Source organism: Zootoca vivipara, chromosome 8 (genome assembly GCF_963506605.1).
Source record: "Zootoca vivipara chromosome 8, rZooViv1.1, whole genome shotgun sequence".
In the NCBI taxonomy this organism is placed as follows: Eukaryota; Metazoa; Chordata; class Lepidosauria; order Squamata; family Lacertidae; genus Zootoca; species Zootoca vivipara.
This window is the reverse complement of record NC_083283.1, coordinates 83,760,340-83,783,065: the sequence shown is the minus strand read 5'-3', so window position 1 is coordinate 83,783,065 and position 22,726 is coordinate 83,760,340. Positions and strand designations below refer to the sequence as shown.

Here is a 22,726-nt window from a genome sequence, read left to right as displayed (position 1 = left end):
AATATTGGTTATTTGGCTTTTGAATTAAAATAAGGAACAGTGTAGCATATGAGTTGTGGCCAAGTATCAAGCATTATCAACGCATCCTAACGAAACCTCAAACCATCCCTCAAACCTACACAGGAATGAAGGACCAGTTTAGATGGTCCACCTTCAGAAAGAGGAGGCTCTGAATGGTTTCTGTTTCATTTTTGGAGACTTTCCTCATGACATGGCAGGTGGTTCTGTCGAATCCCTGGTCAGTTTGTGCCATCTCCCACCACCTCAAGTCCATTTAGGTCCCTCATTTTTCTGGAGCTCATCTTAGAACTTACTGTACTCTGTGGCAGATATAGTAACAAAGCAATTATTTTCCCATCACCGTGCACATCTGTGTCCAGCACATCTGTTTCATGTGGTGAGAAAGGTGCTTCATGTGGGCTTTCAGACAGAACTTATGACGCCTCAGCAACCTCTGGCAATATTTTTTGCTAAACACCTCAAGGATAAAATTGCTCATGTTTGTACTGATATGGCTGTGGTGTTGAGTTTCGTAAATTAGCTGTTCTTCTATGGTCTTGCCGATATTGTGTAGATGTGTTCCATTTATTATAGTCTAAGGATGCTGAAAGGTTGCTTGGAGTTTTAATTTAGTTATTTAAAATTTTACTGTATTTATATTGACCACCCATTAGCACAGTTTTTGGGGTGGCTCACAAAGGTAAAGTGTTAAAATGCACACGAGCATGCATACAACAGCAACAAAAATAGTGTGACTTCACAATTTTTGCTCTTCCTCACGTATAATATCTTCCCATCAATATATTATGGGTACACTCCAGGAAATCGTGAATGTGTCACTGAAAGAGGGAGCCTGGGAGTAGCCACTGGGTACATCTTTTGGGTTTCTACACAATGTGCTTCAGATGTTGGTGAGGCAAAAAAAAAGCCCTCTCTTGAAGATCCTAAAATTTGTGCAGGCTCATATGGAAGAATATAATGTTTCAGATAACCAGGTCCACCACCAAAATCTGAGCATTCAGATTCAGGACTGAATCCTGGAGTGTAACCAAACTGCAAAGCTGAGTCTTCAAGCAAAGTACTGTACAACTACATCCAAGGCAGGCTGAACCCCATTTCTCCAGCTTGCCTTTTCTATTGCCTGGCTGAATCTACGGTTTTTGTACCATCTTCCAGTCCATTACTAATATCAGACACTAATTTGGAAGGCAGTTTCCTTGGATTTAAACGGAAAAAAGAAATAGAGTTGGGTGTCATCAGCATATTGGTGATAATGAACCCTCAAACTCCTGGACACCTGACCCAGCAGTTTCATGAAATGTGAGGAAACAATGTGGAATTTTGACAGACACACTATAGGCCATTGGCCAAAGACCTAAACAGGAGTCCCCCAGCACCATGTTCTGAAACCTTCCCTATAAGAAGAAACAGAACTACTGTAAAACAATGCCTTTCAAACTCATCACAGCCAGGCAGTCCAGAACAGGCATCCCCAAACTTCGGCCCTCCAGATGTTTTGGACTACAATTCCCATCTTCCCCGACCACTGGTCCTGTTAGCTAGGGATCATGGGAGTTGTAGGCCAAAATATCTGGAGGGCCGCAGTTTGGGGATGCCTGGTCCAGAAGGATACCATGGCCAATAGTGCCTAAGCTGCAAAGGGATCCAGCAGAACAAACAGGATGGATTTTCTCATTTGATTGCAGAAATAATTTTGAATACGGTTTTTCAAACACACACAGAACTGGACCATTTAAGGAAACACCAGAGACTACATGCCAAATTCACTTACCTGGGAATAAGTCCAATCGAACTACATAGGGATTAGTTCTGGGTAGCCATGTAAAGGACTGTATTATTAGAGGCCCATAATCTCTAGTTTATACTCCTGTCTAGATATTTTTGTGAATATACCCTCGCTGAATAAAATCTCCCAGTTTCCTTAAGCCACCTTTAACCAACTTTCTTGCCGCTGATAATAAAGTAAACGTAAAAGTATATCTGAATTTTTATTTGGTGTGCATTAAGTAAAAAAGAAATCACTTTGGAATATACCTAATTAAAATACAGTCACAACCACATTTAAAAGAAAAAGCTCAATATTGTATACAGGTAAATGCCTGATTGAGATAAGGAAGAAAGTATACGGTAACTTACAATAACTTACAAATATATGACAACTTACAATTTAATAAACAGCACCTACCACTGGGTGTTGTTGTTGTTGTTGTTGTTGTTGTTGTTGTTGTTGTTGTTGTTGTTGTATCCCACCTTTTTCCCTGACAGGGACTCAGGGTGACTGACAAGAGTGTTAGAAGGCAAATCCATTTACAGTTGTGTCTTCTTCATTTTCTATGTACAGCATCACACCAAAACTAAAACAGCGTCATAAAATAAAAAGAGGATGCCTATTGCTCTTGGTTAAAATTTTATCTCACACTAAAACTGCTCTTCTCGGCTAAATTAACATTTTGTTCAGTGCAATCCTAAACATGTTTGTTCAACAGCAATAACAGAAAGTTACACCATGTTGGATGGGGCGTACCCCCAGGAAATGTGCAGAGGACTATAGCTTTAATTGATTCATCTACCAATGAAAACACTTGGTGCAAATATTATTTTACGCTTGTCAGGCACATACAGGTGGTCATAGGGAAGAAGTTTGCTTGATCTGTGCACATCCTCGCCAGTTAAATCAGTGAGATCTGGGCTGGATGTCTGAGCCTCTGAGGTGGCAGATAAGAGGGGTCTGCATGGCCTCCATGATACCAAGTATCTATTCTGGCATTCTTGAAAATTCTGATCTGTTTTTGAGTCGCTCTCTGTTCTCTCTGATTTGATCTGTAATTTGAGTTGGTTGGAGCTGCTCTGTATAAAACAAGCCTCTCTGTTCCACATTCACTATAATAGAAAATCTAAAAATGGCTACAACTTTACTTTTTTTGGCCAAGGTGGATGAAAGTTTCAGGTGCAGGAGCCCCGCACCCCCAATGGATCAAACCTGCCAAATTGCAGATACTGTAGTTTCAGGGGCTGTTTGTGGTGGAAGTAAAAGGGATTCAGTTTCCTCCATAATCCCATTGACATGTGTGCGCTCAGGTGTTTAGCTCTCGCTCTTTCTTACCTTAAAATAATTAAGAGGTGACTGACTGCTGTGTATTCTTGAATGCTTTTTTAAAAAAAAACCTTGCAGCTTTACACATGCTTTTCCAATGCTTGTTTGTGTTCTCTGATAGGCCTTATAATGGGAGTCTGTCTCCAACAATGCCTGCAATGTTCTGAAGAACTCTGGAGGTTTCTTAGCTAAAGCCAAGCAACATGGGATTCCCCCTCCCCCGACATAACTTTTTTAAAAAATCCCCCACTGCTGTGCTGTAACAAAAGAAAAAGGACATTCCTGAGCTCTTTATTGATCTGTAGGCAACAATTTCAGACCCTCCAAGTGTCCCTATGTTCAAGGGACAGTCCAGGATTTACAGCAGCCATCCTGGTTTCTGATTTGATCCCGGAATTGATCCTGGAATGTCCTGCTTTTCCTTTGGATCCCCTTATTTTCAGTGGAGAAATGTTGGTGGGTATAAACGTTTCTGGGACAAGTTGCATATAAATATTTCAAAATAGTAATAAATAAATAAATAATAGGCCAGCAGCAAGGCAGTCACGTGTATGTGCTGCAGTAGTGGGTTGGGAGTAAAAGCAGGCATTGCTACTTTCTAATGAAGCATGGTGTTGTTGTTGTTTAGTCGTTTAGTCGTGTCCGACTTCCGTGACCCCATGGACCAGAGCACGCCAGGCACTCCTGTCTTGCACTGCCTCCCGCAGTTTGGTCAAACTCATGTTGGTAGCTTCGAGAACACTGACCAACCATCTCGTCCTCTGTCGTCCCCTTCTCCTAGTGCCCTCAATCTTTCCCAACATCAGGGTCTTTTCCAGGGAGTCTTCTCTTCTCATGAGGTGGCCAAAGTATTGGAGCCTCAGCTATCAGCCATCTTATCAATAACGCAAACGTCAAGGAGGGGTAGTTCTTCTTGCCCTGCTGCTTGGGGACGATACAATTATTAACTAGTTACTTCCCCAGTACTGTTGTATTCTTTTTACCACTGTAGTGCATAAGTGCAGGAGGATGCAAATAATGGCTCAATAATAGCCTTAAAACTATTGTCCGATTGAATATAGGATAGAGCTATTTCTTTTTTATGATTATTTTTTTTAAAGGGAAGGAACACTAATTTTCCAGTCAGTCAATGTGGTGTAGTGGTTAGAAAGTTAAGGGCACTGGAAATTGTAGCTTGGGGGTGGAAACTACAGTTTTTAGAATTTGGGGGGGGAAGTCACATGCTTTAAATGTATGTCGTGTACGTAGCCTTTGTCTAGCAATTTCTGTATTAGCTTTTTGGCTCTCAGTGATTATACCTGGCAAGATGGAATAGGCTGGGTTGCAAGTTCTGGGCTGCGTCCCTAGTTTGAGGTTCTAAAATAATTTTGAGTTGGATCCAGCAGGGTTTTTCCAATGTTCTCTGCCTTTTTTTTTTCATGTGTCAGCTCATGTGATTAGGCAAAGGAGAGAAGACTGCTAGACATGGTGGTCCCAGAAGTAATGCCTAGTTGATCTCTTCTGAAGGAATGCAGTTGACTCAGTATCACAGACCTATACAATGTAAACTTTTCAACAGTGTGGTATGTCTTGTGATAGCAGCATAAAAGTCTTCTAATGTAAGTAGCTGAAAATATAACCTGTGGAAGCCACAATACTCTGACTGAGCTCTATTTTGGATACCGTCATACCTCGGTTTAAGTACGCCTCGGTTTGAGTATTTTCAGTTTAAGTACTCCGCGGACCTGTCTGGAACGGATTAATCCACTTTCCATTACTTTCAATGGGAAAGTTCGCTTCAGGTTAAGTACGGACTTCCGGAACCAATTACACTCATACCTCGGGTTAAGTACGCTTCAAGTTGAGTACTCCACGGACCCGTCTGGAACAGATTAATCCACTTTCCATTACTTTCAATGGGAAAGTTCGCTTCAGGTTAAGTACGCTTCAGGTTAAGTACAGACTTCCGGAACCAATTGTGTTTGTAAACCGAGGTACCACTGTAATTGAAACCAACATGTAATCTACCTAATTGTTTGATTCTACTATGATTATTCATAGGTATTAAAATTATATACCCCAAAAAACACAAGTTAACTTTGCAAGGAAAAACACCAGAAAATAATAGCAATGAACTACACATATATTTCAGAAGGTAATAATGAAATTAATCTAAGAATTGAGGAAAATTTAAAATAAAATACCTGTGTGGCATTTATACCAATTGTCACAAGATGTCGCTACCCACTGAAAATCAAAATACTCTTTTCAGGCAAAGCCCCTCCCAGCAATTCAGAAAGAACAAGAGACTGCAAGAAGCTCAGGGTGATGGCATGGATAACTGCAGCGTAACAGTTGCCTATTCCCCACCATTTTATGCTGACGCTGGAGAGTGGATTAATTTTTCCCCAAAGCAGGGATAAAACCTACCGTTACAATGTCTTTGAACCAATGCCCCCTGGTGAAGAGCTGGCTGCTGCAGCTGATTCTAATCCACAGAGTCTGGTTGATGGGGAGTGGGCAGCTCCATTACTCTGTCCTGGAAGAATCCCAGCATGGCACCTTTGTGGGCCGCATTGCCCAGGATCTGGGGCTGCAGGTGGAGGAGCTTATGCCTCGGATGTTCCGGATGATATCCCAAGGCCATGAGGACTACTTAGAGGTAAATGTCCAAAATGGAATTTTATTTGTTAATTCCAGGATAGATCGAGAAGAGATGTGCGCCAAGATCCTTGTATGCATGATTCACCTGGAGGTGATCCTGGATAAACCCTTGAGAGTCTTTCATGTGGAAGTAGAGATCAAGGATATCAATGACAATGCTCCTATATTCCCAGCTGCTGGGCAAAACCTGAATGTTCCTGAATCTAGACTTCCAGGTTCATCCTTCCCACTAGAGGGAGCTTCTGATGACGATATCGGTTCAAACGCTCATCTCAGCTACAAACTCAGTCCCAATGAGTATTTCACCTTGGATGTTCAAAACAATGAGAAGCATGGTGAGTCTTTAGTTCTTGTGTTAAAGAAACCTCTTGATCGAGAATTAACTCACGTATACAATTTATTGCTTACGGCCACTGATGGAGGGAAACCAGAGCAAACTGGCACAGCTCAGTTGCTAATCAGTGTGCTGGATACAAATGATAATGCACCCGTTTTTAATCAGTCTGTGTATCAAGTTAAAGTTTTTGAAAATGCAAAATTAGGAACATTAATAATCTGTCTCAATGCAACAGATCTCGATGAAGGAATTAACAAAGACATTATATATTCCATTCGAAGTGTTAACCCACAGAATTTAGGTGCACTGATTAGTTTAGATTCAAGCAATGGACAAATCATATTAAATGGAGAACTTGATTTTGAAAGCATTAAGTTAGGTGAAATTGGGGTAGAGGCAACAGACAAAGGCTCCCCACCAATGAAAGGACATTGTAAAGTCCTGATTGAGGTCTTGGATGTGAATGACAATGCTCCTGAGATATCAGTCTCATCACTGTCGGTGCCGGTGCCAGAGGACTCCCCACTAGGGACAGTGGTGGCCCTGCTCAGCATTTCTGACAGAGATGTTGGTGCCAATGGGCAAGTAAGCTGCTCCTTGTGGCCACCTGGGCTCCCCTTCAAGCTGATGTCCAACTTCAAGAATTATTATTCACTGGTGATAGCTCAGCCTCTGGATCGGGAGAAAGTAGCTGAATACAGACTGTTGGTGATGGCACAAGATCAAGGGGAGCCATTGCTGTCAACCAGCAGCAGTCTGGTTGTGCCCATCAGTGATGTGAATGACAATGCGCCTACATTTGCACAGCCCTCCTACATGGTCTTTGTGAAGGAGAACAACCCACCGGGTGCTCACATCTTCACGGTGTCTGCCTCAGACCTAGATGTGGCTGAGAATGCTCTGGTTAGCTACTGGATGGATGACAAGCTTTGGCCACTGACAAGCTACATCTCGGTGCATTCAGAGAGTGGGAAGGTCTATGCCTTGCAACCCTTGGACTACGAGGAGCTGAAGCTGCTGGAGTTCCAAGTGAGGGCCAAGGATGCTGGGCTGCCTTCCCTATGTGGCAATGTGACTATTCAGGTCTTTGTGGTGGATGATAATGATAATGCACCAGCAGTGTCTGAACCAGAGGAGGCTCCCATCTTGCTGACAGTCCCACTGGAAGCTGGACATGTAGTGGGAAAGATCCGTGCCTTGGATGCTGACTCAGGCTACAATGCATGGCTGCGCTATGAATTGCATGATGCCAAAAGTGGTCTTTGGCGCGTTGGGTTATACAGTGGTGAGATCAGTACAACCCAAGCCCTGGATGAGACAGAAGGCGGCAGCAGCCAGAATCTGGTGATAGTAGTGAAGGATCATGGCAAACCAGTGTTGTCAGCCACAGTCACATTCAGTGTATCACTGATATCAAGTGCTCAGGCTGTTCGCACTGATACCTGGCTTCCCATGTTGGGAGTGAACTCAGGATCCTTGGCGGACAACTCCAATATCTACCTGATCATCGCTATTTGTTCGGTGTCCAGCTTGTTCCTGCTTGTGATTATAGTATACATGGCTCTGCGATGCCAGTGTCAACCCAAGGAGCCCGTGATGTATGGCCCTGGCACAGCCACACTGGTTTGTGCCAGCGAAGTGGGCACCTGGTCCTATTCAAATCGCCACAGCCACATCCTGGCAGCTCCAGCTGGGGAGGCTGGTGCCAGGAATGACCTCATGGTTTTTACCCCCAACGTACCAGTCTTTTCAGAGAATGGGGAACTGCAGAATGGAAAGGAGCTGGTCCCAAATATATCTGGGCAGGTGAGATGTAATGAAAGTTTGCTTTCTTTAATTTTTCTGATGTGTTATCATGTGGAGTCACTAGCAACATAAAAAGTAAATTTTCCCATTGAAATTGTCTTAGAGAATGAGATTCCTGGTTCCCCCCAAGCGTGTCTTTTGGGGGGTTATTATGATTAATTTTAAACAATTTTGCATTTACTTTGTACAACTCTGTTTCAAAGTGAAATTTGCAATACTTGTTTATGGTGTTGCTTAGATAATGTGGGACTTTTTTTGTTTTGCTGAAATGGGAAATTATATAGCGGGCTTAATTTTTAAATTTGTTAATTCATCTCTCGATTCATTATTTTTCATAGCTGATAGATGGCTGAGCTCATTCTTCCGTCATTAACTGCAACCACCTAATAAGGCACCTAAGAATTTTTTTATCCATTTCTGTGCATTTTTGTTCTGTTGATTCCAAGGCAAATGCTGCTCAAAGATTTGTAGACTTCAAAGCTTTACTTCAGATATTACCACTCTGTTTTAATGTCCTCCTTTAATGTCCTTTGTAGCTGTCATAGCCAAGGGAGAACTGCTGTTCGGTGAATGAATGACTTATTGTGAATGAACACACATCCACTGACAAGCTTAAGTCTGTATTAATTCATAATTTAGTGTCAATCTAAGACACGATTTGTTCTTTTTGGGGTGTATTTTAAGAAAGGATTAAAATAAGGCAAGTGAAGGTGCTTAACTCTTTCCCCCTCCAGTTGCTTTTTCTGTTCCCCACTGTTGTTTTCTCTCTTGCAGAATTCCAAATGTATGTTTGCAATGGCAAATGCTTTGGGGACTCCATTCAGAGGGGAACATTTGGCAGGGAAGGCAACTTAGAGTGAAGAAGTGATAGATGGGGTAATAGTTAAGCATGCCTTGTTTCTTTGCTCAGAATTACCCCCTTAGAAATAGCATCCATTAATAAGGTTAAAATACAGGCACACATCCTTTTATTGCGTTTCACAGATATTGCTCCTTATGAGGATATGGGTGCAGCTGCAGGCAGCCTGGCTGCTTCCAGGGGAAGGGAGCCCCCCTCCCCACCAGCCACTGCCCCTCATCTGGCCTTGGGAGTGGAACAGTCTAGGGCTGGAGCTGGGTTTTACCCCTCTTGCCCCTGCAGTTAGGCTTAATAGATGACAATATAGTGTAAACATAACTTCAATATCACTGGGAAATAAAAAAAGAAGTGTGACCTCCATCATTCTGCCCGGACACTGAGGTCCAGCACCGAGGGCCTTCTGGCGGTTCCCTCGTTGCGAGATGCCAAGTTGCAGGGAACTAGGCAGAGGGCCTTCTCGGTGGTGGCGCCTGCCCTGTGGAACGCCCTCCCAACAGATGTCAAAGAAAAAAACAACTACCAGACTTTTAGAAGACATCTGAAGGCAGCCCTGTTCAGGGAGGCTTTTAATGTTTAATCATTATTGTGTTTTATTTTTCTGTTGGAAGCCGCCCAGAGTGGCTGGGGAAACCCAGCCAGATGGGCAGGGTATAAATAAATTATTATTATTATTATTATTATTATTATTATTATTATTATTATTATTATACTTGCTTTATTGTGGTGCTCTGGAACTGAACCCACAATATCTTTGAGGTATGCCTGTACATTTGTTTGTTTTGTATCGCAAAAAATATTTTACAAAAAAAGCATTTTTGTAAAAAAAAATGTAACATGTAGTTAGGATCTTAGAATGAATTTGTAAGGACAACTCTGAAAGAATATTAACACCACTGGTGGTAGAAAGTTAGAAGGACTTGTCTTTTGGTTCCCATTCAGTTTTTGTGTGTGTGTGTGTGGCCAACATTATATACCATCCCTAAGGTACTCAACTGACACTTCTCAGCTGCTAGTAAATTACTAGCTTTCATCCATCTGGCTAGTTTCTGTTGGCTCACCAGCAATGGCTATTCCTTGACAGAGATAGCCTTGTCACAGAAATCCATGCTCTGACAACCACCTGCTTGGATTTTTGTAATGCACTTGGTGTGGTGTTTCTCTTGAAGACGGAAGCTTCAGCTACTATGGAATGCAGTTGCCAGGTTGTTAAGTGGGTCAGCCAGCTGTTCCTGAAGGAACTGTACTGGCTGCCAATGCACTTCCTGTCTGAAATCAAGGTGTTAGTGGCGATTTATGAAGCCCTAAATTACTTGCAGCCTAAGTACTTGAAAGAATGTCTCCCTACATTGCCCTGCCCGAATACTAAGTTCTTCTGGAGAGGCCCTTCTCAGTGTCCTGTTGCCAGGAGTTGAATACCATGTGGCAATACCAGAGAGAGCCTATTCAATGGTAGCATCAGATCCACTCTAAGGAATGGCAGCTTCTGACTCAGTTTTCGCTTTGATGCCAACTTAAAGCATGGTTCTTTACTCAAGCATTTGAGATTCATTAAGTTGTTCAATTGAGAGTGCAGGAGATTCCATTATGTTATTTTTTACCATTGATAGTATTTATTGATTTTAACTGCTCTCTCATGATTACAACTGATTTGCTATTTTAAATATAGTTTTATTGTATCCCACCCTGCAATCCATTGTAGCATTAAATCCTATAGCATTAAAATAAATTAATTGAGCTTTATTTCCATAACACAAATTGGGATGCAACAACGTCTTAGGCATTTGGGAGCCTTTTTGAAGAAATACCAGCAGCTGTTAAAGTACAACAAAAAGCGGGGGGGGGGGGTACTTGATAAAAGGTAAAAGGGGAATATGCCCCAAAGCAAAGACACACAGATGGAGGGAGCTGTTTGATTTATGATTTGCTAACTGAATATTAAAAATAAATTTAAAAACCACCACTGTTGATTTGCACGTATACTTTGGGGACTGAAGGAGGGGGTCTTCTGTAGGGCCTCTCAAAAGATGTTGGAAGGTTGACTATAATGTGCTTGTAGAATTTTTTGCTTCAGTTGCTAAAATAACTTGTATCTGAAGAAGTGTGCATGCACACAAAAGCTCATACCAATGACAAACTTAGTTGGTCTCTAAGGTGCTACTGGAAGGAATTTTTTTTATTTAAAATAACTTGGTTGGCCTTGGGTGCTAGCTCTCTTTATTAGGATGTGAGGTGCCATTTGCTGGTCCACCTCTGGCAGCCAAATGTTTTGGGCCAGCCCTGGGTGAAATAAGGATGCCAAACTCTGGGTTGAGCCAATATGAACTGTCAGTTATTGATCATAATGATACAGCCAGGAAACAGGGAATCGGTTGAAAACAGCTGATATCTAGTTAGATATTGAATGAACTATTAGTACACAGTTTGTGGTACTAATTTTGAAATACAAGGACTTTCTGGAAAATTATCTGTATGATATATTAAAAACAACCACCTGCAATTAAGGAAAGGGAATTCAGGATGCAAGGTAACATCACATAAGACGTTTATGGTATGAATTTAATGGCATTTGTGCTGTCAAATGTATTGTTACATATCTCACATCAAACTTCATCCCTTGATTAGCAGAGCATTGATTTAATGATTGTTTGAGGAACTGCAGAGATAATTGCAATAAAGTAAATGTAGTAAATGGGACGCAGGTGGCGCTGTGGGTTAAACCACAGAGCCTAGGGCTTGCTGATCGGAAGGTCGGTGGCTCGAATCCCTGCGGTGGTGTGAGCTCCCGTTGCTCGGTCCCAGCTCCTGCCCACCTAGCAGTTCGAAAGCACATCAAAGTGCAAGTAAATAAATAGGTACCGCTCCAAGTGGGAAGGTAAATGGCATTTCCGTGTGCTGCTCTGGTTGGCCAGAAGCGGCTTAGTCATGCTGGCCACATGACCCGGAGCCAGTAAAGCGAGATGAGCGCCGCAAACCCAGAGTCGTCCGCAACTGGACATAATGGTCAGGGGTCCCTTTACCTTTACCTTTAAATGCAGTAAAAAACAAACATGAATTGAGTTCTAATTGCCATTGAGTAGCTCAAAAGGATGAATAGTTCCACTGTAATGTCTACACATTGGATCTGTATATGGCTTATCTGATCTTCTGCGTAATAGGATGCATTCCAAACTACATCGCTCTGAATTCACTCCACCCCTATAGGTTTATCTGATCATGCAAAATTGTCTGCCTCGGAATCCATCTCCCCACCCCCCAAAACAAAGTTTTGAGGTTCCAATTTGTCATGACATTGGAGTGGCATTCGTAATCTATTCTTTCAAATTGGATGCCTGCAATTTGTAAAGACTGTTCCAAATGCTTAGTTTGCTCTTGCTGCAGGTCTTGCTGTGTTTTGCTGTTGTTTTCCACTATGCAAATAATGTGTGCAGGCGATTATGTGCATTGAAATTACTATCTGTTTTATTATGTAATTATGTACATGATTGCATCAACCATCATTTTAGTCAATGCAAAGCTTAAGTGCTTATTAACCAGCCCTGGAATCTCATGCAGTGTCCTCGGCCTACCTTTAGAACAAGCTCAAAGATGGTCCACTGACACGAATGGCAATTTTTAACCTTTACCTTTATAGGCAGGACTGCCAAAACCACTTAGGACCTACACCTCCATACTGATTTATACTTTAAAATTATTGCAGCATCTTAAAAACTAACACATTTATTGTACCGTAAACCTTAATAGTCCATTTCATCAGGTGCTTCATCAAAAGCTTTCCCCATAATAAATATGTTAATATTTAAGGTGTCATAAGAATATGTATTTGTTTTGCTGCTACAGATTAACATGTAAGCTCCTTTATAAGGATTCCTCTGGTGCAACAGGAGGAAGTAGTGACAGATAGCCATTAAAATAACATCCCAGCCAACTATTTTTTTAAAAGCAATTTTATTGAATTTAACAATTTTATATGCAATCAATCAACACGACACAACATTTGTCATAAAAAAAGAAAAGAAACTCCCCCCCTCCCCATGACTTCCTCCAACTTCCCCTTCTGGTTCTTTAAATATTTACTACTTCTGCTTAATTGTTATCTTATTTTTATATTATTATACTTTAATGCTCTTAACTTCTTATCATTTTTGTACCAAATTTTCTTTCATGATTACATCTTACAATCAATTTCATTCCATCTTATCCTTTCTTAACCTTTGATCTTATTTTCTTACTTGCAAGTGTTTAATCAAACCCTGCTAGTGAGTCCATTTCTTTGCAATATTTCTATAAATACAACATGAAAGGTTCCCAGTCTTTTTTAAAGTCTTCATTATCATTGTCTCTGATTCTTCCCGTAAGTTTTGCCATTTCTGCATAATCCATAAGCTTGACTTGCCATTCTTCTTTCATTGGAGACTCCTTGTCCTTCTGAGGAAAATCCGAGCCGCTGTTGTTGCATACATAAATAATTTTTTCATTCTTTTGGTAATTGATATCCTATTATTCCTAACAAAAATGCTTCTGGTTTTTTAACAAAAGTTATTTTGAACATCTGCAAGTTTCCCAATAACTTTTTATAATAATAACAATAATATATAATAATAATTTATTATTTATACCCCTCCCATCTGGCTGGGTTTCCCCAGCCACTCTGAGTGGCTTACAACAGAAAAATGAAATAAAATAATCTATTAAACATTAAAAGCCTCCACATACACTTTCAGCACTTATTAGAGCTTGTTCTATACATTTTTGCAAGTTTATCAGGAGTTAAATACAATCAATACATCATTTTCATGTAGTTTTCTTTCAGAGTTGTGCATGCGGTAAATTTTAAATCAACTTTCCATAATTTCCCCTCAGTCTTTCATTTGTAAGTTGTATCCTAGATCTTGTGCCCATTTAATCATTACACATTTGACTTCTTCCTCTTTGGTTTCCCATACTAACAATAAATTGTACAACTTCTTCAGTAACTTAGTATTATCCTCTACAATTTCTCTTTGAAATCTAGATAAAGTATAACTAAATCCTTTCTTTTTGTCTTCTTTAAAACCCTCATTTACTTGAAAATATTGTAACCAATCATTAACATGTTCTCGGATCTCTTCAAATTCTTTCAATTTTAGTTTCTCTTCTGTTTCCATTACATCCCAGTCAACTATTGATGCTATGTACCTTGATCCTGTACATGCTTGCTTAGGTTCAATGGAGCTTGCTCTCAAACAAGTAAGTACTCATTTGCAGCCTTTTGTACTATTGTATGGTTAGCATACGATATGACAGAACAGGGAAAGTTTTAATTCACCTTGGATAGCTGAATGCTTTGGGCTAGCCCTGCTCCTGGGCGCTTAATTCTTGGAACTGGCTAGCAAAAGTGATTATTGGGCACATAATTTACCAAATGTACTGTAGACCTCATGAAACTAGTTTGCCTTAGCTGTACCAGCCAGATAGCTTTGTAAGGACTTCGATATGTGGCTAGAACACCAGAGTGCAATATGTAGATCACAGCATACTGATTTTTAACGGGGTTGGATAACGAGGCAATATTGACAGCCACAGAATCAGATTGTCATAATGAATTTGTTAGCCTCTAAGGCACTGCAATCGTCTGTTTTCACAAGGGGCCTCTTGCTTTCACAGCTCACCTATCACAGAAGGCCTGTTCCTTGGCCCAGGAAAAAACCTGACACCTCTGCTAAGTTTTTATTGTAATTATAATAATTTATTGCTGTTTATCCTCAATTGGAATCAATTATGTTGCATATAAAATCTCCAGATCCTTTAATTCTGAAGGCTGCATGAGTCAGAGAGAAAGAATGCTAATAAGCATATTCAAACGGCCCAAGGAAAACAATAGGTATTATATTGACAATTTTATTTACGGTACAAAGTTAGCAGCATGATGTATAGAGTATCCAACCTAAAGGTTGAAAATGCTAGTGATATTTAGAGGTCCTAAGAAAGCTGGAGAGACTGGCTTCCCCACAAAAGGTAGCTCTTCTCCACTTCTGGGAATGTAGAAATATCCTCTCACCCTTCCTACTTTTGCAGTACACAAAAAGGCCAGGTTACTCCCTCCTCCCTATGAGTGGTCTGATATTTCCTTCTCTTCCCTTCCCATGACAGCAAATAGGATTTTGAAATAGTTTACTGCCACTCCTCTCCTTTAACATTTATATACCAGTAATAAATCCGGACCCATGAACTCAAAAGAGATATATTGCTGCTTTCCACAGAAGGGGGGGGGGCAAGATTGTGTTTCCTGTTTTAGTTTCCTGCCTTGCAAATGTGAAACAATAGCAACACAAAGGAGGAGGAGAGTAACAGGCGGACCACAAATTCATGCATCTGATTGGCTCAGATTGAAATGCATGCAAGCAACTGATGGGGTTGGGAAGGTCATTTAAAATCCTACCCAAACCCTGTGGAGGTTTCAGTGCATTTCTGAGAGAATCCTGATTGGTTGGTAGTTTAATCCACTGGGGAAAGTGGTAAAAGGAAGGAGGTTCAGAAGGATCTGCTACCTTCCAGAAAGCACTTCTAGTGGAATTTATTATAGTATTTACAAACCTTTTAAAGTCCCATTGGGATTGTTGTGCCTGGCCCAGAGATGATTAGCCTGCACAGTAGATGGGCAAAAACAATTCCAGAGGGTCTCTAAGTGTATTTAATAGGAATGTAAGGAACAAAGGAGGAACTGGGCTATAGTTTTGGTGGGTTTGGAGATTTAGGGTAGGCAGTGCCCCAGTTGTGCTAAGTGAGGTGCCTCCATTGCTCCCAGTGGTTCTTTGTAGCAAAGAAATAGCTATAATTACATTACCCACAGCTGTTGTAACGTGTAGTATGGACACAAGCTGCTGTTTGAGAGTGTACAATGATAATCCTAAGAGCTGCTCCAGCCACAAAACACTGATGTTAAGATGAAAGCTCTATGAGCTGGGTTTCCTCCTCTAGCCCTCTGGTCCCAGTAGTTCACAGGCCAGAAGTAAATTTTAAAACACATTTATTGACTGGGCACCATACCAGCCTTGCAAGGCACAACAAGCCCTCTGTAAAATCTGTGAAAAACAGTTGTGTGAGATACCCCACTCAAGATGGAGTCAGTCTCTTGAGAGATGTTCTTGAGAGGGTGGTTGCCAACCAGATCCAGGTACTGTTGGAGGAGCCATATTTTCCAGATCCATTCAGTTGGGATTCAGACCTGGGTTTCATAGGGAAACTTGGTTGCCTTGTACAATGATGTGTGTCATAAAAGAGACAAGGGGAAGTGTGGATATTCCTTGATCATTAAGAGGTTTTCAATATTGTTGGCCATGGTATCATTCTGAGACGACTGCCTGAGCTGGATATTTGGGCATTGCATTCCAATTATTCTGCTTCTGCTTGAATGGCAGACTCCAGAAGGTGGTTCTTGTGGGGCATTGCTTGGTTTCATGGGTTCATAGGGTCATACACGAGTTGGGTCTGTCCCCCAATGTTAAGATCTACATGAAACTTCTGAGTGAGGCCATATGGAGCTTTGGAGTGCACTGATGATGCAGCTCTAGTTATCCTTTTCACCTTCTGCAAATGGGGAAGCGGATGTGTTGAATCAGTTCTTGTGCGTGATAGTGGACTGGATGAGGACAAATAAACTGAAGCTTACTCCAGATAAGACTGAGATGGTATTGGGGGCAGTGTGCTTCTCTGACTGAGTGGCGCATTGCCTACATTAGATGAGTTCACACTCACTTTGAAGCAGAGGGTTTGTAGTTTGTAGTTCTCCTAGATCTATGTTTATCACTTGACACACAGCTAGCCTTAGTGGCACGGAGTGCCTTTCACCAATTTAGGCCAGTGACTCAAATACAACCCTATCTGAGCAGGGGTAATATGGCTGCAGTAATCTGTTCTCTGGTAACTACAAGATTGAACTATTGCAATGTGCTCTACATGGAGCTGCCTTTGAAAATGATTTGGAAGCTTCTATTAGGAAAGAATGTGGCTGCCCAACTGTTGACAGCTTCAAGGCGAATAGATACTGTCACAGGCGCGGTAGCGGCTACTCTAGAGTAACGACTCCTCACGACGTTGCCTTTTCATACTTTTATTCAGTGCAAACTATTTACAGTGCAGAGTCAGTACTATGTACATGTTGTCAGTCTGGGTCAGAACCTCCGAATGGAGGTTCCCGCGTTTTCCTCCAACAAAGTAGCCTGGGAACATTGAATCTCCGCCCCCGTCGCTTTTTGCGCAATTCCGGGGTTGGCGGGAGAGGTCTTCTGGTTGCGCTTTCCCTGCTTCCCACTTCCTTTCCTAAGCGGAGCAGTGGCTCTGCTACCCTACCTGAGCCATTCCCTCTACTTCCTGATTCCCCGCTGGAGACATCCCCCTCCCCGCTCCCACTGGCGCTGGGAGAGGAGCTTGTGCTTAAGATGGGAGGAGGCTGTCTGTAGCTACTCTCCCTCACAGATACTATAACACCAATTCTGTTACAACTAGATTTGTTCTAGATTCAGAGCTCAATTAAAAATGCTGGTTTTGACCTATAAAGTTTTAAAATGTTGCTTTGACCTATAAAGCTCTTTAGGACTCAGAGTCTCAGTAGCTTCTGGAAGCCACCTACACTCTTAGATCTTCTTCTGAGGTGGGACGCTGCCCTTGTTGAGGCCCACCTGGTCCTTTGTTAACATCTTTTCAGGTAAAAACTTACCTTTCCCTTCAGATTTTGATGGGCTGAGGCGATGTTATTTTGCTGCCAATGCTTCATTTTGCTGTTGAGGTATGTGTGTGTCTTTGTATCTATGAAGGAATTGCAGTTGATTTGTATGAATCGTGTTCCTTCTGCATGCAACAGTGGGCACACCCCAGAAAGCGGTTTCAACTAGCCATCTAAACCAGGTGAGGGTAGCCAATGGGTCTCAAACTCTCAGTGAGTTAGGGACGTCACCTGCATGTGAAGACAGGCTCTGGCAGATTGAGCAGACAAGACCAATAGTTGGTCCAATGGTCAATAAGGCGGTTTCTGCAAGTGCTGTAGAAGGAAGTGAGGGGCAGATGGGGCTTGCCAACCTGGGAAGGTACCTAATCTAGGAGAAGAAAAACTCTGGTCCTAAATCTATGGTGCTTTGCATGATAAACGGTGTTTCCGTGTGCTGCTCTGGTTCGCCAGAAGCGGCTTTGTCATGCTGGCCACATGACCTGGAAGCTATACTCTGGCTCCCTCAGCCAATAATGTGAGATGAGCGCACAACCCCAGAGTCGGTCACGACTGGACCTGATGGTCAGGGGTCCCTTTACCTTTATGGGGTGTTTAATGATCTAATAGCATTCTTAAAGTAATCTGTTACACCTGGAGACTGAATCCAACAGGAGGAGAGATATAATTTCTAAAAATTGCTGCTGTGCTTAAGCTCTTTCCATGTTTCAGTTTACTTTCCATCAGATTAACTTCACTATCTCTCAGCTCAAGTGCATATTGTAATAGTTGTCTCCGAATTAGTCTTCCGTTTACAAATCATTCACTGTATGTCTCAGGAGACTTTACTTAATTTTTCCTTATTTCACTCTGCTAGTCTACCACTACATCAGCTCTATGGACCAGTCCAACTTCAAGTAACAGCTTTCCAGCCCATCTATCTGTGGCAGGAAAAAAAAGCACTTAATTTGGGGGGGGGGTGAGGGTGGGAGCAGCTTGGAGGCCCAGAAGCAGGAGGCAATATAGACTGAGACCTAGTCTACGTGCTGTGCTTGCCTTATAAATATATTTATGCTGCTGTGTATGCTTCCGAAGTGTATTTTATATGATAGTTTGACATTGTCAATAGAGCATATGAATATTGGCCAGCCAAAGCACTTTGAGAGATGACTGAAGAGTAGAACTAGACAGTCTTGGAACTGAGTTCTCTTTGGTATCTGTCTCATATCTGGGTAAGCTTCTTAGCATGTCTCATATCTGGGTAAGCTTCTTAGCATGTCTCTATACTGAAATGGTTGCACTAGAAATTCACACTAGTTGTTTGCTTCTACTATGGGGTCCTGAAAGACTTTTTCTGCTTCAGGGTGGGCTTCTTTCTCACTTGGTGGAGGTGATGAGAGAAATAGGAATTACAACATTGAAATCTGTGAATAATTTGTCATGATGTGCTAATTTAAGACGGAACTGCTTTGAGCTAATGACAAGTTGGTATATTACACCTTTTAAAAATCAAATGAGATAACAACCTTTTCTGTTGGAAGTGGCAAAGGGAGGAGGGGAATTCTCCTCCCCATCTTTGCTAGTTTGCTCAGCGACCAAAAGCTTTCAAATGATCAAGGCAGCAAGTGAATCAATAAACAGAAATAATGTTAACATTGGGCCCTCTAGTTGCAAGTAGGTAGCCGTGTTGGTCTGAGTCGAAGCAAAATAAAAAAATTCCTTCAGTAGCACCTTGGGCCCTCTGTTTTTGCTGACCCCATAGAGATATCTTCACCTTCTTTGGAGTTTATAAAATCTTTTTAGAGTCTTCAGAGGTCTCCCTCCCTCCCTCCCTCCCTCCCTCCCTCTCTGTGTATGTGTCGCCTTATATCAATCCTATTTGATTGTTACGTATTTTTGTCCCCAATATCATTGAAAGTGTTCCAGAGCTAACCCAAATCTGACAAGTGCGTTCATGTCACAGTTTCTAATACATATACATCAGTCTAAGGCTGCAGTACTATATACATGGAGAAAGTCCAAATGAACATTTTAGAACTTCTGAATAAACATGCACAGGACTGTTCTGCTGGCCAGGGTACTACATGTTAGAGAACATTGTCTTGCCCCTACAATAGTAGAATGGGAGAACAAATCACTTTAATGTTGCCTATCATGTCAAAGCAGATCAATTACATGAGAGTATAGAAAAATAACAAACGAATGCCAAGATTGTTCAGATTGCTATTGGTAGAACAACCCATAGATCTCATCAAAAATATTCAATTTTAAACATTGTAATACTTTACTTTAATTTCTTTTGAAATTCTGCCTGCCATCTTCTAAAAAATATAAAAAGTGGCAAGCAATATTGACAAGTTAGAACAATATAACAGTGTTAAAAATAATAAATCAAAACAGTATTAATTAGAATCCATATAAAAAATAGCACAGCCAAGGAATTTTTTTCAAGTTGAGCAAAATGAAGGGTACTACTGGGCCTCTTGGCCTCCCCACCCCCTACAGTTGTACAGAACTGCAACAAGTGCCATTTAGTGACCAATAATCTCAAACGTCTGCTGAAGGATCATCATCGAGGAAATATCTGGTCCTTGTGGGGAGCTCCCAAGTCAGCATTTGACTGTCTAAGGTAGACAGGATCTGGCTGTTCTGCAAAAAGTACATAAGAAGAGGCTGGTGTATTAAGCCAATGGCTCATCTAGTCAAGCATCCTGTTCTCACTGTGACCAACCAATTGATTGTGCCAAGACCCAAAGCAAGACCAACACACCCAAGTACAAGTGCTCTTCACTCCTGTGGTTTCTAGAAAGAGATAGAGAAGCAAACTGCCCCTTGTACCATTACAGCCTTCACCATAAAGCCTCTGGCTACAAGCATGTCATTAAACCTCCTGCCATCCCTAAAGTTAGACTTCCTCTCTTGTGGAACCTGCAGTCCCACAAAGAGCCTTTTCCCTCCCACCTTTGCAGCCTGCATGCTAGCAGATGGACAGAAGCGGCACTCGTCCCTGTCATCAGACACAAGCACTCTGGGCACACGCACCTTTCACTCCCTGAAAACTTCAGATTCTGCAGCTCATTGCCATCCTTCAGAATCTCCCTTTCTCTTCTAGATAGAGAGAGTGGTGATGGAGCAGGGAAGTACAGATTATTCTACCTGTATGTATGTCATGCACAATTTGCTGTCTGGTTCACGATCTTCATGTGAGATGGGTTTTAATAGGTAGGAGAGGATACATTAATTGCAGTTTATCCCTCCAGGTGCCCATGTGTGCACTGAACATACAAAGAGATCAGCTTACCACTTCATTTAAAATGTAGGGCTGAGCAAAGTTTAAAGTTCCATCCTTAACAGAAAAAGTCATAATGCTGCATTCATTCTCAGCAGCAACAGCAGGAAAATAAATGCAGGCAAAATACTTATATTTCCAGTATAAACAGCCTCAGGCATGTGCCTGAGCTGGAACAGTTGGATATATATCTGCTCCTATTGCTTATCAAAGAGAAACGGGAAGAGAGAAAGGAATATTCCATATGATTCCCCCCCCCTCTCAGGTGAGGAGAAGAAATAACACATCTCAACAAATTACATTTCTATTATCTGTGTCTGCCTATTGGCAGTACAGCTCTGTGGTCTTTAACCCCTTCTCATGCTAACTAGCTAGAATATTCATTTCTAGATTTGGCTGCTAATCTCCCACACTTTGTTCAAGTTCCACCCAGCTGAATGGGGCTTGTGCACATCTCACTCTAGCCTTTAGACATCTAAATCTTGTCCAAGTCCCATTTATTTCAATAGAGTCTTCTCAAATAGAATATCAAATGTGAAATGCAAGAAAGAAAAGATGCATTTCAAATGTTTCCGCAAAATTGAGATGAAGGGACTATGAATGATAAAGCATAAGTAAATAGCACAAGGGAGCTGAGGTTTTAATCAGTTTGGTGTTTGATGAATGGATAGCAATGGAGAACAGACTTACAGTGCAGTTCTGTTTATAAAGTACCAGTAAGCCCTATTAAAGTCAGTGGGACTCAATCTCAAATAAGTAGTAAGGTTGCAGTCTAAAACAGGCACCCCCAAACTGTGGCCCTCCAGATGTTTTGGCCTACAACTCCCATGATCCCTAGCTAACAGGACCAGTGGTCAGGGAAGATGGGAATTGTAGTCCAAAACATCTGGAGGGCCGAAGTTTGGGGATGCCTGGTCTAAAATGTTAAAAGATTACATTTAATTTGAAACAATAGCAGAGAAAGCAAAAAAATAAGCAGAATTGTTTGGGACATAAAACAGTTTAAGAGGGTTGGGAAGACCAATGATCAAGCAATTACAATAGTCAACACAATATAACATGAGAAACTTAGTAAGGGTCTTTTATAGAGCCATTAAATAAAAAGGATGAATTTTAGAAAGCAGCAAGCCTTAGCTATAGAGCAGTAATGTGAGCCCCCAAAGAGAGAAAGAAGGATAAAGATAACAGCTTCCTGTGACACCTGAAGGGTGATACTGCCAGTTGAAAGAAGGTGAAGCAAAACGGAAGGTTTGCAATGAATGCTTTTCTTCGGTATGTTCAGCTCTTCCCTTTTCCTAAAAAGCACTTGGCTGGCTGCTGGGAAGTTGCCAATACACAGGACTCCTTTGGATGGAGGCTCACTTGCTTGCATTCGTGTCAAAGGTCTTCATTGGGAGAGACCCATGTCTCTTCATGCACAGAGGCATAAAAGAGAGAGGATGGCTATCACATGGAAGATGGAGGTTACAAGAGGGGCAGTTCGAGGGTAGCACCCTCCTTGGCTGGCGGGGAGCAAGGCGGCAGCACGAGAGACGCAGCCGTCCTTCCTTGCCCAGGAGTCCTTATGCCGGAGGTTCTTACGCCACGGGTATCCAGGAAATCAAGTTCCCTGTGGTTTACTCGTAAATCAACGTGCAGCGGCCGCTTGACATGCTCCCGAATCCAGCAGCAAATCTCGGACACGCCGTTTGCCTCCTTGGCAGCCACTCTTCTGCCCATTGCCGAGCGCTCAAGAGATGCCGCCTGCAGTTTTCCTGGGAGGCGCAGCGGACGCCGGGGCGATCTGGCTGCGACATCTGTCACCCCATTGATCGCCAGGGTTGATTCGGATGATCTGGCTGGCTAGGCAGGTGTCCCCTTCTCCCCTCACCACTCCATGTGCGTCCCTCCGGAGGCTGCACGCTCGGTGGAAGAGGACGAGCATCCCATATAGGAGGAGTGTACCATTCTTCGGTCAAGGGTATACGATAGCTGCGCTCCCCTGCTAGAACCTCCAA

At 42.0% G+C, this 22,726-nt stretch overlaps 2 protein-coding genes across 3 annotated transcripts in view; both read left to right on the top strand.

Annotated features, from left to right (window-relative positions):
- LOC118079391 (protocadherin alpha-5) overlaps positions 1–22,726 on the top strand; it is a 117,556-nt gene that overhangs the window by 11,616 nt on the left and 83,214 nt on the right. The gene's annotated exons all lie outside the window — the stretch shown is intronic.
- Positions 5,182–9,142, top strand: LOC118079392 (protocadherin alpha-3-like). Its single transcript, XM_060278125.1, has one exon. It carries the CDS (start codon positions 5,532–5,534, stop codon positions 7,971–7,973), a length of 2,442 nt encoding a protein of 813 aa, XP_060134108.1. The 5' UTR covers positions 5,182–5,531; the 3' UTR covers positions 7,974–9,142.

Excerpts from the sequence above, each read along its gene's own strand:
- LOC118079392 (XM_060278125.1), top strand. The coding sequence starts at position 5,532 with ATGTCTTTGAACCAATGCCCCCTGGTGAAGAGCTGGCTGCTGCAGCTG.